Source organism: Lolium perenne, chromosome 7 (assembly GCF_019359855.2).
Source record: "Lolium perenne isolate Kyuss_39 chromosome 7, Kyuss_2.0, whole genome shotgun sequence".
Taxonomy (NCBI): Eukaryota; Viridiplantae; Streptophyta; class Magnoliopsida; order Poales; family Poaceae; genus Lolium; species Lolium perenne.
This window is the reverse complement of record NC_067250.2, coordinates 143,054,500-143,068,304: the sequence shown is the minus strand read 5'-3', so window position 1 is coordinate 143,068,304 and position 13,805 is coordinate 143,054,500. Positions and strand designations below refer to the sequence as shown.

General features: G+C 42.1%; 1 protein-coding gene across 2 annotated transcripts; it reads right to left on the bottom strand.

Annotated features, from left to right (window-relative positions):
- LOC127318614 (uncharacterized) lies at positions 1 to 12,472 on the bottom strand. 2 transcript variants are annotated; one of them, XM_051349098.2, is made up of 10 exons: positions 12,335 to 12,472; positions 10,699 to 11,129; positions 10,511 to 10,607; positions 8,291 to 8,335; positions 7,853 to 8,160; positions 3,759 to 3,855; positions 3,576 to 3,671; positions 2,602 to 2,849; positions 2,433 to 2,513; positions 1 to 2,352 (listed from the first exon to the last, which is right to left on the bottom strand). In XM_051349098.2, exons 2-10 carry the CDS (start codon positions 11,115 to 11,117, stop codon positions 315 to 317), a joined length of 3,429 nt encoding a protein of 1,142 aa, XP_051205058.1. In that variant the 5' UTR covers positions 11,118 to 11,129; positions 12,335 to 12,472; the 3' UTR covers positions 1 to 314. The 2 variants fall into 2 exon arrangements, with proteins under 2 accessions (XP_051205058.1, XP_051205059.1); XM_051349099.2 differs by having other exon boundaries at positions 7,853 to 8,148.
- Positions 12,473 to 13,805: the final 1,333 nt, after the last annotated feature.

The following is a 13,805-nucleotide window of genomic DNA, read 5'->3' as shown; positions in this document are numbered from 1 at the left end:
TTTTGCGTAAACTAGAGGAGTGATTTCACATCCGATGATTTCGGTACCAGCAGTTCGGTTGACTGACAATTCAGTTCGGTGTTGGGTTTTAAACCATTTGAGCAAGCGTGACACTGAACCAAGTGTAGGGAACAACCAACTCTAAGTCGCCAGAAGCAAGCCGTTCTACTCTTACAGACTAATAATAAGGATACATGCTTGGTGGCTAAGGTTCAACAGCTGATTTTCCTGCAGGGCTTTTAGGCTGACTGGGACAAGAATCACAACATTAGCAACCTACCTGGCAGGAGGGCTCATCTATATAAGTACTCGTCTCACCAAGCATCACGCGAGAAGCCTGCATCCGGTAGTCCACCTTGCCTTCTTACTGGATGATGGTTCGTTAGGTCAAGGCGTAGGGCATACTTTTCCGTAACCGGACCACAAGACAAAGCCCTATCTTCCGGGTTTAATCTGTTCCTTTGTCGATAACCTGATCCCTCTCCGTAATCGCTGAAATGCCCACCATAGAATCCAGTAGAGTCCTCTTGGAGATGATACCTATCAACAGGAGGAGTGTTGTGTCTGCCATACTCGAGGTCGGTGTATTCATGATACTGGACATTGGGTGGATTACCATGGAAGGGAACGCCTCTTTGGTCCATTGCATAATTTACATGTTCCGGTTCTCTTGAGTTCATATAGGGGTCATGCCTTCCATCATATGAAGGGGGATCATGCCTTCTGCGACCACCATACTCCGTTCTTGTCGGATATGAAGCGGGAGGAGAAAATTCTGATTGCCGGGGACTAAGCCTCCCTCTACCAACATCACCATCACTGTGCTGGGGACTCGGCCTCCTTCTACCAGCATCACCATCACTGCAATAATCCTCACGGTGACTCAACATCCTCCTATCACCACCACCATCACTGGAATAATCCTCACGACAATTCGGCCTCCTCCTATCACCACCACCATCACTGGAATAATCCTCACGACGACTTGACCTCCTCCTATCACCACCACCATCACTGGAATAATCCTCACGACGATTCGGCCTCCTCCTATCACCACCACCATCACTGAAATAATCCTCACGACGACTCGACCTCCTATCACCACCACCATCACTGGAATAATCCTCACGACGATTCTGCCTCCTCCTATAACCATCAGCATCACTGGAATAATCCTCACGACGATTGTGTTGGTCGTTGCTTCTAGCATGATAGTTATCATAGTCCATTCTTCGGCCTTCCGGAGAATTGACCCTTGATTTCTTTTGAGGGTGTCTTCTCTCCGAGGGTGAATTGCCCCTATAAGAATTCACTCCCATATTATTCCTCCACTCTTTTCTACCTGATCCCCTACCGTCTCTGGATCTGAGTTCAGTCTTTGAAGCGCTCTGATCATCATTATGCCGAGGATGACTTTTTGATGTGGAAGAACTACCAAGATCACGGCTTCTCAACTTGTAATCCAGAGCATCCGGTTCGTGATTACGAAGACACTGAGGATCCTGAGCTTTGCGACAATCATCTCTTTCAGTTTTTATGTAAAACTTTTCTCTGTTCCTTTCCAAGTTCAAAATCTTACTATCAGTTGCCTGTTCCTTGTGTTCCTGTCTCATTCTTGATTTGTCACCTGAAGTATCTATTTCTGTTGCTTTGTGAGTACCATTGGACTGGGGATTGTTTAGCTCCTGCTTGCCCGCATAGCTTCCATCAACTTGTTGGTCACCATCCCATTCAGAGTCTTGCTGGGTACCTATTCTGTTTGAAGTAGTTGTCTTCACATGTGCAAGCTTTTCTCGAGAGCGGCCATCAACATGCCCTGATGCAAACCCCCCAATAGTTAAACCAGATTTATTACTTCCCTTCTCAGGAATCTTCTCCTTTTCAAGTATCAAGTCATGTTCATATCCATTTTCTACCCTATGAGTCTCTTTCTCTTTTCCAGATTTGGTGTTGTTTTTATCACCTTCAGCCTGTCCTTCCACAATGTAGTTGTTCTGCTCATCATTGTGCACCAGATTTAAATGGGTGGTGTCATTCTTGAGAACGCCTGTCCCTTCTCGACTAATATGTTCCCTTGAGTTATTCGTAGCTACTTTTTGGGTTTGGTCGGCTTCTTCTCTACATAGCTTGTTTGACATCTCCGTAGTTCCTGTTGAGCCTTGATCGATGTTCAATTTCCTTTTACCAGTCACTTTTGCTTTCTTCTTAGAACGATCTCTTGTTCTATCAATTTCTGCAACAGAAGGTGTATGGTCCATGCAATGTGATCCAATGGTGTCCGTTTCTGTAATAGAAGGTAACTTTACATGGTCTCTGCGAGGTGTTCCAGTAGTTTTTTCTAGTTTATGGTATCTGTGAGATTTAGACAGAAGACATTTATTCCAAGGAGCAAGTGAGTTAAAGCTTTGCAAAACAAACAAGAGTTAACATACCCACAGTAAATGATAACCCTTCCATCATCCAGCTGCCAAGCACGTATTCTTCTGCCACGCTTGCTCTCAAAGGAAATGTCGCTGTGGTAAACCATTAGATGTAATGAGAATGAGACAATCACACAAACTATATAAACTATAAGCAACTAAGTTCAAAAACACAGAGCACCTTGGCAAACACTTTTTGTGATATGACACTGGACAACGTCTGCAGACCGCAAGCCATTGCGCTATTTTAGCGCTGTCTTCCATCTTTCCACATTTAGAGCACCAGTGTGCAGGACATGTAAATGACATACCGGCAGCAATCTTTTTCTCCAACATACAAGCTCCATCAGTGTCATCTGGCTCAAGTAATTTGGCAATACAACTGGGGTGGTAGAAGTGCCCACAAGATGCTTTATAGCATTGGAACACCTAGAAGAATGCACAATTAAGAAACTTGGAAGGCCAATAACTATGAGGATATGAAAAGAATAAAGATTCAGATAGGGGACTTCGTATCGTAATTTGGGGACTTCGTATCGTAATTTCATTGGAACACACTCGAGGATTATACCCATGAGCCTCAATCACATGCACATCAGTGCTTGAGATGTATATACTTTCCCTATAGTAACTGTTCAATATCCCCTTGTATAAAGGGTTTCCTGCATATTTCCCCCCCGTGTAGCTGTATTTATGGAGGCTTATGCCTCACAGAAAAGCACAAAAGGAAGAAGGCACCAATAACAACACAGCTCAGCTGCTCAGAATTCAAAATACATGAGAATGAAAGAAATCATGAAACTGGATTTGAATGTTTTCAGTTAGTAAGGCACGTGATGAAGGGTGCTAAATGTCAAGGAGTATTAGTATTGGTCTAGGTCTCTATGAGTCCGTATTTGTCTAGGTTTACTATTCTTGTTCAGTTGTGCCAAGTCTTTTGTAGTAAGAGTACTATAAAATGTGGCCTTTGGCCCCCTGGTAATACAAGTTGCTGTTTGTCTAACACTAAATAGAAAAGAAAATAAGCAACAAGCATACTCACTATATGAAGGTAAGAATTATCCTTCAACAGGAGAACTCCACAGCTACAGAAGGCTCCGTGATCCCAACAATACACATGTTCACATTCTTATAAGAAAAGATGCAAGATGTTACCTTAGCATTTGGCCCATCAGATGGCTCAAGATCTCCACAACTGAAACATTGGTGTTGCTTATACTCACAATTCTTGCACAGATATTGATCAATTTCCTGTGAATATGTAAAAATGGCCGTCACAAATTTGAACCAGGAAAACAAAAGAGCTGCAGGACAAGTTAGTCATAACCTTGAAAGTACCTTTAGCTGTTCAGTAGTTAAACCAAGAGTTTCACAATTAGATTCTCTTCCATCTTTCTCTCTGGGATGAAAGGCCCTTTTGCATTGTCCTACGCAGCTACATAAATCAAGAATATAATCAAAATATTGATTAAACAAAAGCAGTCTATATGCCTGATGAAGTTTATAGGTTACTGACACAAAAAAGACTCTCCATGGAATTTATGGACGTCCTACTTGTTCAATTTGCTGGATTTTGGGCAAATCTTAAGTCCCCAGGCTAGGCTAGCTGGTACCTAGAGGTTTACCGGTGTATTCTAGATTTCTAGTGTGGTGCCTCTTCCTTTTCCTTTCTTTTCATACTTTTCTCAAGTTTTCAATTTCAGTCAACCTTTAAGCAACATTGTTTCTCGATTTTGTTAAACAGTTTCCACAATAAGAAAAAAAAGGGTTGGTACTACAAATGCCACTACACACTAAGACATCTGGCAATAGCACATGGGTTGTTCAAGAGAAGTAGAGGTCATCATATGATCAATGCAAAGAATCAAGAGCTGAAAATGAGAGAAAGAAATATAGATATATGCTCTATTGCAAAAATAGGAAATAGATGACCCAGGCTATTAATGACTTTTTTTTCCTAGGGAAATAAAGGAGATTACGTTTACAATCTCCAACAGAAATGAGATCTTCTAGTGTCTTTAACATGATATCTTAGAATATTCCTTTGGAGCCACATGTTATCTTAGCATTACCTTTGGAGCCACATGTTATCTTAGCATATTCCTATGAATGTGTGGTTCACTAACTACATACACACACCCTTAATCTTGAACCTTCTACAATACTATACGTACACCTTAATCATGAACCTTCTACAGTATTAAAATCAGACCCTTAATCATTAACTCTTCACAGTATTATCTATAATATCTAAATTAGAGCAACCCACTAAACGCAATTCTCTGAACATGCAAGCTATCCACATCATCGATCTTCACCGAGCAATCATAGTATGCCACATCATCCTACTTACTTATGCAGCTATGATACATCATCTCTTCTATTTTTTATTGACCTCACCGTCTATGTGATACTAATCACCAACTAATCCCACGGCAACATTGTGTTAACACTATTAATTAGTTCCCAATGCAACACTCATGTTTACTTCAAGCGTTCTATTTAGCAGATGGGCGGACTAGGTGCAGCCCATTAGACATACAGCGTATTTTCTTCTGGCTCCCATTGCTTTTTTTTTGGTCGCCACAGATGTACCGAACAGACACTGGCGATATCTCCTCTCCATTAGTCTGGAGTGTTTTCTTCCCTTTCAACACAACATTGCGCAAGAAACAATTGCCGTTCATACCTCGCTAAGGGCAACTGAAACATTTTGCCTTCACTGAACGCAGCCAACTAATCGAATTGTCCATGTTCCTCATAGGATCTTTAACTCTAATCCCTTTCCCTCCCCTTCTCCTTTTATAAGTCCCACTCAGTCGGTAAACTTGGGATTTACTCATTTGAAGTTTTAACTTCTTGACCATTGTAGTATTATTCTAATGATTGGTTAATTAACTGGACGAGAAGCTGCAATCATAATGTAATAAGAATTTTTTTTAGATTCACAGGGAGACATCTCCCCGGTCCCATTCCATTTCTAAATGAAACCCAGTGTTCAGCTGAAGGGAAAAATTGCTAGAGGACACCGTTTTTTTCAGGCATTTGCCAAAACACACCACCCAAATGTGCCTTTGCCCAATACCATTATAATTTTGTAACCCATTTGCCACAGCACGCCACATGGCCCAAAATGGAAAGTTTCACCTTTGTACTTGCGATGACCATCCTACGTCCAGATTTCAGCAGTTTTTATTTCTCTAATAAAATGTTGGCCCCAGGCAGTCTGTGTGTACCAAATTTTTACTGAAATTTCTGAAACTGAAGCAATCTCTGTCAACAACTTGTGTCCGGTGATCCAAAAATTCAGCGTACGAGTACACCAGAACATCAATTCTTGTAGGCTTGTAGCAGAACTATTATTCGTCCTATACAAATGGCGGGGACATGAATTACAGACTATAAAACGGATCACTTCACATCAACTGTGAAAACAGGTTGGGAGAAATGCCCTGCTGGGGACCCAGGCCAAGTCGCTGTTCAGCGCCGTGATCGACGCCGATGACTGCGGCCAGAAGCGTTGGTGCAGGGCTTGGACTGCTCACAGGGCGGGGCGTCACCCTGCGACCCTGCAGCCCGCAGTCATGGGGGCCTGACCAGCGGCCACGGGTGGGGGACGGCCGGGCAATACGGGAGTTAGGAGCGAAGGAGACAAGCTCGATGGCGGCAGGCGGCGAGATGGAGGATGGGCTTGACGACACTAGGGTTCGTCGATCAACGACAAACGAGACTGCACTGATCGGTAGGAAAAAAAACTGTTCAGCAAAGTTCTGGGCATATTTGTGGGTAGAATGGTAATTTCCCCTGTTGAAAAATTCAATCTTTTCGTTTTGGGCCATATAGTGTGATGTAGCACAAATTATTTGGGTCTACTACCAGACTATATTAATTACTGAACTGAAGCTCTACTAAATTACCTTACCATATAATTTTTCTTGAAGGGTGTATGCCATCTCCGTCGATTTAAGATTGTGCATTAACCATTTATGATATGTCATCAACGCATATTTTATTACATGCTTGGTTACAATTTGCAAGAACAAATTTCGGCTATTTAAGAACTACTCCATCCAGTTCTAAATAATTAGTTTTACTGTTTTGTTGAACTGAACTTTTGGGAGAATAAAAGCAGCCTCTACCTATGTGCATTAAACTTATTTACCTGATTCATACATTTCAAAATGGTTTCTTTGTCGTACCCCGCACAAAAAATTCTCCATAAACTTAATGATTTTGTTTTGTATTAAACATATACAGTTCTTTTCATATACAATGACTCCTCATTTTTATATGAACTACTAGGCCCGACATGGTTGAGCCTCATATAAGTTGGCCATATCAAGAAACTTAGAATTATTCCTCTGGTTTTCTTTGTGACTAATGTTCCCCTATTATGGTCATGGTTTTAAAGGCGTCGCCTAAGCGACGCTTAAGCGTCCGAGCGTTCCAGGAGGGCAAGGCGTCGGCGTCGCCTTTGTTTTCTGCCCAAGGCGTCCAAAGGCGTCTCTGAGGCGTCCAAAGGCGTCGCCTAGGCGCGAAATCGCCGCCTTGCAAGAATCTGGACGCCTCTGTTCTGTGCGCGGGAAACTTTGGGCTGGCAGGAGGGGAAAAAAGAAATGGCGGGCTGGGGGGGAAATTGAGGGCCATCTATAGGGGAAAGAGAGGGAAGAGAGAGAGGGGGAGCTCCTCTCACGCGACCTCCCCAACTCTAGCCAGATCTGCTGCTGCTCCTTCATCTGCCGGCCTCCCCAGCTCCGGCCAAGCTTCTGGCGACTCCTCCCATTGGTGCATCCCTCTCCCAGAGGGGAAACAATGTACAGCTTCCATGACAGCTTCTCTTGGTGCCTTGGTGGTGTCTGGTGTGTGTATGTGATGCACTTCTTCTTGCCTGCTTTGCCTCTGCTTGCCTCTGCTCATCCTACCTAGCTGATGCTTTGCTTCCAGCAAGGCAGCCTCAAAGGCGTCGCCTTGCAATGCGCCTTGAGCGCCTAGGCGTTGAGGCGCCCCCCCATCGCCTTGGGACGCCTTGGCGCCTTTAAAACCATGATTATGGTAAACAAATCATTTTAACTATTGTGTTACTCTGCCTAAGTTTGCAACTGCAAATGTTGTATCTTTCCATGCACCACAAATTCAGTTTATGGTCTTTGCACTCGATCAATAATTTTGGATGCTTCTAACTTTTCGCATATTACTTTTCATAATTTCCCGCAGATGGCGCAGGGTATGATCTGGTTTATTTTAGACGGAGTGCCACATTCATCCCATATGCATAGCCCATTAAATCATATATATCTTCCGCCTTTCTGAACTAGCCAAGAAAAAAATGCTAAGGTTTTCAGAGAAACACATGATCAATTGGTTTAACACTACCCTCACTGTCGCACAGTCCAATGCAAATGTTGATCACATCAATTATTAAGCATCCTTACCTTAGCAATTTCCCTCCATTGTCACATATCGCACATAAGTTATCAGTACCAGCTTCACCATCATCATCACCAACATTGCCAATATCACCATCATCATCACTATCGTCATCATTGCAGCTGTAATCATCATTGCTCTTCTCATCATCATTGTCTTGATCATCACTATCGTCATCATCACAGCTATAATCAGCATCACGGTTGTCTTCTTGGCCACTGTAATCATCATCACTATCATTGTCCAAGTCTTCTTCGTCGTCACTACTGCTCATAACAGTCGGCTCTTTGGTACGCACAGCCTGTAAAATGGACTGGTTCAAATTATAAGTACAAAACTGCTACGATGACAAGATTCGACAGTATTTTTAAAAAATTCAAAGAATGCATATCTGTTCTGATTTTTTTACGTTCAGATATCAGAAGAGTAGCTTCATAATGTACCTCTCTGATGTTCCTGGAGGTATTCTCAGTAAACATTTGAAGAATCTGTTTGCAAAAAAAGTCATGTCAAGACACCTACTAAATAAACAGAGAAAATTGTAAATAACAAAGTCCGAAATCATTGCAATAACAAGCAACTCCTTTCCATTTCCTTCGGGTTTTCGCAGAAGAGGATTGGAACAAAGGTTGTAAGTTGTAACTGTGCTCAACAGGGGCAATAGGTACTAACCATGTCAACTGGAACCAAAGGAGTTTTGGGAATTATCCACTTAATTTGTTTATAATGCCACATGCCTCTAGGCTATGCAACCGAAGTTACTAAGGACAAACTGCGCTAATCCCTGATTTCAAGGAAACACATCTGAAGGGAAAGCTAATCCCTAGTGATGCATGTCTAAAGGATGTACCGCACCGCCTGGCCTCCTGCCAGGCTGCCACATGGGCTTGCCGCATACTGTAGGTTGTGCCCCACATGGCACTACATGGTATGTTTCTGTGCACAAAGTCTAAATACATACTTTTCCACCAAGATGATAGGTACATATAAAAGCACAATATTTTGCATTCCAACCCTGCCGCTAAATTTACTGGATTAAGTAAACGAACCATATCCCAAGTAAGTACAACTTCAAGGGGTAGGTAAATCAAACATGTCCGAGAGATTCCATGTTACCACCACACAAGTTGCACATAATAACGAACCAACATTACAACCACCGAAAGAATGAGTGACAACTTATCCTTGTTGCACAAGCCACTTATAAAACATGACATCACAGCACACGTCACTACAAAGACTTGCTATATATACTTATATTTGGACTACGTGATCCCACTGGACATGACCAAAGTAAACTGGCATGACATCAATGGAAACACATCCATTGAAGAATTTTAGAGGGTAATGTATACAACCATGTCTTCTTTACCAATGAACAGTCAAAGTTGTCAGTTGACGGGTCAAGATTGTAGGATCACGACTCCTACCAGATTTGAGAACATATATATGTTTCATGAAGTTGTATTGTGCAACTGTGCATTGACATAAGTAGTCTACAAGATATATTCATATGTTTGACTAATGTGTCTATTAATGTTGTTGCACTTATACATCAAGTTCAGTTAAAAATTTATCATAATCTTACATCATTTAAATTCTATAAATTAATTATTTACAGCAAAAAGGATAGTACATGCATAGAAAAAATATAACCAATTAGATTAACAGAACCCAAACCAGGAAAGGGTGTATCAAATTTTGCATGCTTCAATAGCCTGTTGTCAGAATCATTATCCCACCAATCATAAGCATGATCATTTTATCATACTTCCCACCCTATATACTCTTACTGCTCTACTTATGATCCGATTTGCATCATGTTGCCTGCATGGGATTGTATGATTGTAATTCATGCATCCCTAATGATCCATAATACAATCCTGACAACCTTCTCACCACATATAGTCGTGGGCCTAGGTGGGAGCGTGGAGCAGCCCCATAATAGCAATACCGTGCATTAGTGCTGGATCGAGAGAAGCAGATCTTATGCATTGGGAGTTATAATGGCACCATATTTATATTTTGGATGGCTTGATTACAAGAAAACTTGTATAAATGGGGCACTCCAGAAAGATTGTTCTTTTTAGCTTAATTCATTACTTATATAGATGGGACACTAGCTAACTGATATGAGACAGTTATACTTCTTATTTATAATTCTATAACAAGATAATAGCTACCTCTAGGTTTCTTTAATTTTAATATAATCCTAGCATACTCAGCTGTGCACCTCATCCGCAGTCATTATGCACTGCAATCTGCTACTGTCATTTGTGAATATGGGAGCCGCCGACAGGCTTGTGTTAACATGCACAGAAACACGAACACACCAATGACTACCTAGGCAATAACAACATCTGTATAGAATAACTTTTCACCCCTGCCCTCATACTCCAGACGTAGACCATCCCCTTATGTTGCTAGTGTTGGACCGTGTGTGCCCCCCCCCCCCTCATGCCACTATAACACCGCAGCCATGTGCGTCCGTCTCAATACCTTCACGTACTAAATCACCTGCCACCAAAGCATGGAATTTGGGTATTTGCAAGAATTCCTGCAGGAATCGTTCCCCATGAAATTTCCTGCACCCCGATTGGTGCCTAAAGCATGCGAATATAGTACTACAAGCCTATGTTTACATCGAGATTCAGTATGCATACCTTTGACTTCATCAAGGTCGGATCCTTCTCTGCAAACAGCTTGATTATGGAACGGTTCTTCTTTAAGTCATATTCAGAAGGCTTGTTGTCAAATTTACTACAAAGAAACAAGCAAGTCATAAACCATATGAGTTACTAATGACCTGACAATAATATACTTATAAGGCAGAAGCATGTGGGTGGAGTACCTGAAAACTTCAGACAGGTGATCCAAAAGGCTTGTCTTTCGTTTTCTAGGCCACCTCCTTACAAAGTGGAGCATCTGAACCGTGATCAATATAGATCGAACAGTATTCTCGTAGCATTTCCGTGGTTTCAACAATTCTATCCACTTGCCCTCACTTGAAAGCGCCAAGATCTTTGGCTGCTCATTGTCAAGTCCAACCCTCCAAGCCACTACCTCTTTGTGCACTTTAAGGAGGAGACCGTCCGCAAGCCCTTGCAAATGAACCTTCTTGGAATCAAGACATGCTACTTCACCAATCTCACCGAACTTTAGAGGCAAAACACTGAAACAAACAGGGTCGCCATCGCCATCCTCAAAGTGATAGTTATCAACAACATTAAATCCCGGGTCCACATCATCGTCGTCGTCATCAAACATCATGGTTGATGGATTCTAGCAGTGATAAAAGAATAGATTTTACTTCAATGGAGACCAACAGTTCATCAATTCAAATTTATGAATCCTCCTAACAAATCCAGCATGGACCAGAACACTAATACCTAGCCAAACAAAAGGAACCTAAAGTATTGGGCTACTATTAAGGGTGAACAGAAGGCAAGAAATCAATTATCTAAGTAAAATCAAAGAGCAAACCGTCATCATTGCTGAATTCCAAAGCATGAGATATGCCTAGCATTAGCCCGCCGAGACATAAGATTAACATCGTTAGTTAGGGCTCATTACTTAGTTAATTTGGGGGTAGGGGTTGCTACATAATCTGGAGTGTTGAACTCTGCTTGAACTCAAAAGTTGAATAGTAGTTAGCTGTTCATTGACTTAGATATCACGCATAGCTTTTTTGCTTCTGACCTAAACCTAGCCTTTCATAATGGATTCAGTGAACATGTCGAATTAATTGGAGAGTCCCAAGATGTAGTCCACCAAAGACTATTAGCAGAAGAACTCGTATTATCTGATATAAATAAACTAAAGAATGAATGTATCATTTGCAGTATTTGGCATATCTATCTCAGCTATTGCCAATCGAAATGCCTAACCTACTTGGAGTGCTAAGCATTCTTAATTTTCTTTGGGGTAACTACAAGGATGTAGTTGTAGCAGAGTCATTTAAGAACTAGTACCGTCCCTACAAAAATTTACAAGCACTGACTAGCTATGCCAATCATCCAATTACGGTCAGGTCTGCGAAGAAGCCAGTAGGTCTGAAAGTTTCGCTGCAAATGAATCTAAGGATCCTTCCGCAGAGTTACAGGAAGCATTTCTTCAAACGATTGCGGGGGTTTCTTCAACAAAAAAAGATGCAGCATTAGAAAGGGTACGATCTTTGGAAGCAAGCGGAGATATCCTACACATAATTGCGGCCACGGAAACGGTGCGATTTTCTTGGGAAGAAACCCCGCAAGAATTTTAAAAAAGAAATCTTGAATAATAGGTCTCGCCTAAATCGGCAAAGGCGCCAGCGGTAAGAACCCTAGATTTGATCATACTGCGCTGAAAGAAACCTCCAGAATCACCAAAAAGGATCTACCAAGAACGGAGCGCAACAAAGCCGATTACACGTAACATCTAGAGGGCCAGGCGCCTGCGTAGCGGGAGGAATCGAGGCGGATGCTGGTCGCTGGGGACAAGAAACGTACCTGCAGTGAGCACCGAGCAGCAGCGATTTTCCCCTTCCCGAGCGCAAAACCCACAGCAGGGAGATGAGCACAGGGGAGATTTTTTTAGACTACGCGTGTCCACTACGGGGTCGACGCTGAATTCCTGGTGGGCCGGCCCAACGAATCCCTCGCCCTCGGTGTCCATCTTTGGGACTGTTTGGATGGTGCTGGACGAGCCTTACAAAAATACGGGCTGCCAATTATTTGGCCAAGGTTTCCGCCGCCGGGAGTTCGCCAAGGAGCTGGCTCAAAAAGTGAACGCTGACCAAAAGTTTGGCAGGAATCCAAAGCGTCGGCATCTAGTATATAGTCCGAACCTTGGTGTCCTTTCTGGAAAGACATCCACAGTCTTCTTAACATTCAAGACAGCAAATTCGTTTACCCTGACTCTGTTTCTGATCTATGGGTACCTAACACAAAAACCTGGAACCTATCTCTACTCACTACTCTATTTGGTAGCCATATAGCTAATGAAGTGGCAAACATTCTTATTTGCAATGATGATGGAGAAGATGTCTTGATCTGGAAATATACCCCTTCAGGTATTTGCTCATCTAAAAGTGCTTATCAAATTTTTGACCCATCCTTCTATGGGCATAATGCTGGACCACATCAAATTATCTCTCCTCAATCAAGAAAGATTCTCCAGGAAATATGGAAATGTGGTAACATCCCACCAAGAGTTCAAGTTTTTGGTTGGAGGCTTATGAGAGGAGCAATAGCCACTGGTTTGAGAGCTGCAGCGAGATCTAAACATATTGATCAAAGATGCATTAGATGTGGCAACAATGAAGATGATTTCCATCTTTTCTTTGATTGCAAATTTTCTCAAGCTGTTTGGTTTGCTTCTCCACTTGGTCTCAGAGTTGAAGGACTGAAAAGTTTATTCAGGAAATCATAGGCTACATTCTCACGTCCTACAATAACAAGGAGTCAATTCCAACAATCCTAAGTATCCTTTGGAGCATTTGGAAAGCAAGAAATGATCTCTTATTCAACAAAATCAAGTGTATTCCAATGCAAGTCCTGTACAAAGCAAAAGCACTCCAGGCAGAAAAAGAAACTTTCATCATAACAAAGACGCCAACGAAAACAACAAAGGAGGAAATTGAAAAAAGCTACAATCAACCACAACGTGATTGGAAAACAACAGTAGGAGGTCCCAACATTTTCACTGATGCAGCCTGGAATTGTAATGTAATACCAATAACTGCAGGCTCAAACCAAAAGGTAAATACTGGAATTGGAATCTACTTGAAATGGAATAGAGAAGATCATGAAGCTATCTATATTCAGGCGACGTCAAATGCCAACTCAGCATTGCAAGCAGAGGCTCAAGCGATGGAAGCGGCAGCGCTAGTCGGAAAAGCTTTACAAGTCCAAAACCCAAGATTCCTAACTGATAGCTTAATTCTAGCACAAGCAATTCAGAGAGGGGATCCAGCTAATC

What these genes read in the sequence shown, in the direction of transcription:
- LOC127318614 (XM_051349098.2), bottom strand. Translation starts at nt 11,117, where the DNA reads ATGATGTTTGATGACGACGACGATGATGTGGACCCGGGATTTAATGTT. An exon ending in CGACCTTGATGAAGTCAAAG is followed by an intron (nt 8,336 to 10,510) that starts GTATGCATACTG and finishes TTTTGCAAACAG; the next exon opens with ATTCTTCAAATGTTTACTGA. An exon ending in CACAAAAAGTGTTTGCCAAG is followed by an intron (nt 2,514 to 2,601) that starts GTGCTCTGTGTT and finishes GGTTTACCACAG; the next exon opens with CGACATTTCCTTTGAGAGCA.